This window comes from Glandiceps talaboti, chromosome 8 (genome assembly GCF_964340395.1).
Source record: "Glandiceps talaboti chromosome 8, keGlaTala1.1, whole genome shotgun sequence".
Taxonomy (NCBI): Eukaryota; Metazoa; Hemichordata; class Enteropneusta; family Spengelidae; genus Glandiceps; species Glandiceps talaboti.
In genome coordinates, this window is record NC_135556.1 from 21372723 (window position 1) to 21374195 (window position 1473).

At 40.2% G+C, this 1473-nt stretch overlaps 1 protein-coding gene across 1 annotated transcript in view; it reads right to left on the reverse strand.

Moving 5' to 3' along the window:
- LOC144439364 (neuralized-like protein 4) overlaps nucleotides 1-295 on the reverse strand; it is a 5980-nt gene extending 5685 nt beyond the window's left edge. Inside the window, exon 1 of the mRNA XM_078128648.1 lies at nucleotides 1-295. This exon is cut by the window's left edge and continues 220 nt beyond it. Coding sequence (XP_077984774.1) covers nucleotides 1-295 — 295 coding nt within the window.
- Between the last annotated feature and the right edge of the window lie 1178 nt (nucleotides 296-1473).

Consider the following 1473-nt stretch of genomic DNA (forward strand, 5'->3'; position numbering starts at 1 on the left):
AACCTCTGCCGCTTCTAGGCCAGTATATTTCAAACACATGTGTCCCACTCCGGTAGCCTTTCTGTCCTCTAATCACATCGGTAGAGTTTCCTTGTGAGCCTCGACGAGCGGTCACGTGGTCACTCAGCACACTAAAATTATTCGAGCAGTCTTCAGGATTCCACGCATGCTCGACCTGAGTGGGCGTCACCCAGGTGTCATCTTCGAGGTCTATTTCTTTGAGAATTCTTGTGATCGCGAGGTCTAAATGTGAACTGCCAAATTGACCAACCTGTCCTTTCAATTCGTTGCCCATGACGGTTTTCTTTTCTGGAAAAAATTGTAGTTATTAAATGAAATTTTAAAACTTTAGATTTATGACATCCATAAAATGACTACTTAATCTGTTCAGTAATGTTTTAAAGGAAAAGTAGAATTATTTTCATAACATTTCAACTGCATGGTGAAGAACATATCCATTTTTTAATAACACTATAGCCTTTATGCAGCCGGTTGCTCGGTGTGGTGTTGCCTACATGATAACAGTCTGGTAAACCAAGCTGTATAAGTGGGGAGCTGATAGGACAGAGGTTGCTATGTGTAGGACTTAATCCTATGCATAGACTGTATGCCCCTAGGACTCGGATCAGTTGAAGTTATATCGAACTGTTGTGTCGTTACAGGTCTGTGCCGGGGGAGGGGGTAATTATTGTACCTTCCATTATCAACATTATAAGTATAATATACATGTTTGAGATCATAGCATTTAATATTTGGTGTCCATGGCCAAACGGTCACGTTTGCTTATCAGTTACATGGTTCAAATTGTCCTTCTGACTTAAGTCATTCAGACTGTTAAAATACGATTATGAATTGAAAGTATCACCGACATGAACTCATAGACTTACTTTGTATATCTATATTTTTTTAAATTATAATATTTAAAAAAAAATTATCAATCGACTACCCATCACTTTACGATGAGAAACGTTACGATGAGAAACAGAATTATGTAAATACGGGCGTCCTAAGAAAAATAGGTGCTAAACAATAGGGGAGAAACTAATAGACATCGTGTAGCGCTTCCCTGTAATAAGATACTGCGAAGTTTTGCAGAATGATAAGGTTTTCACTAGTGAACATCATCGTCGTAAACCTCGGCCTCTTTTACGGCACGGTGAACATCATCGTCGTAAACCTCTGCCTCTTTTACGGCACGGTGAACATCATCGTCGTAAACCTCAGCCTCTTTTACGGCAAGGTCAAGATGTTTCGTTTCGTCAGCTGAGAAATATGCTCTTGGCTTGCGAGAATGGTGAACATATGCTACGAAAGATGGGCTTAGGATGGCCAATGTCACATCAGAGCAAATGTCTGTATATCGTTTATTAACCCTCCTGTGCGTGGAAACAAATAGTCTAATTAAACATACGATAACACGGAACTACAGTGGACTATGATACCCGGATGCCGATGTCCAGCATCCTCCTTATC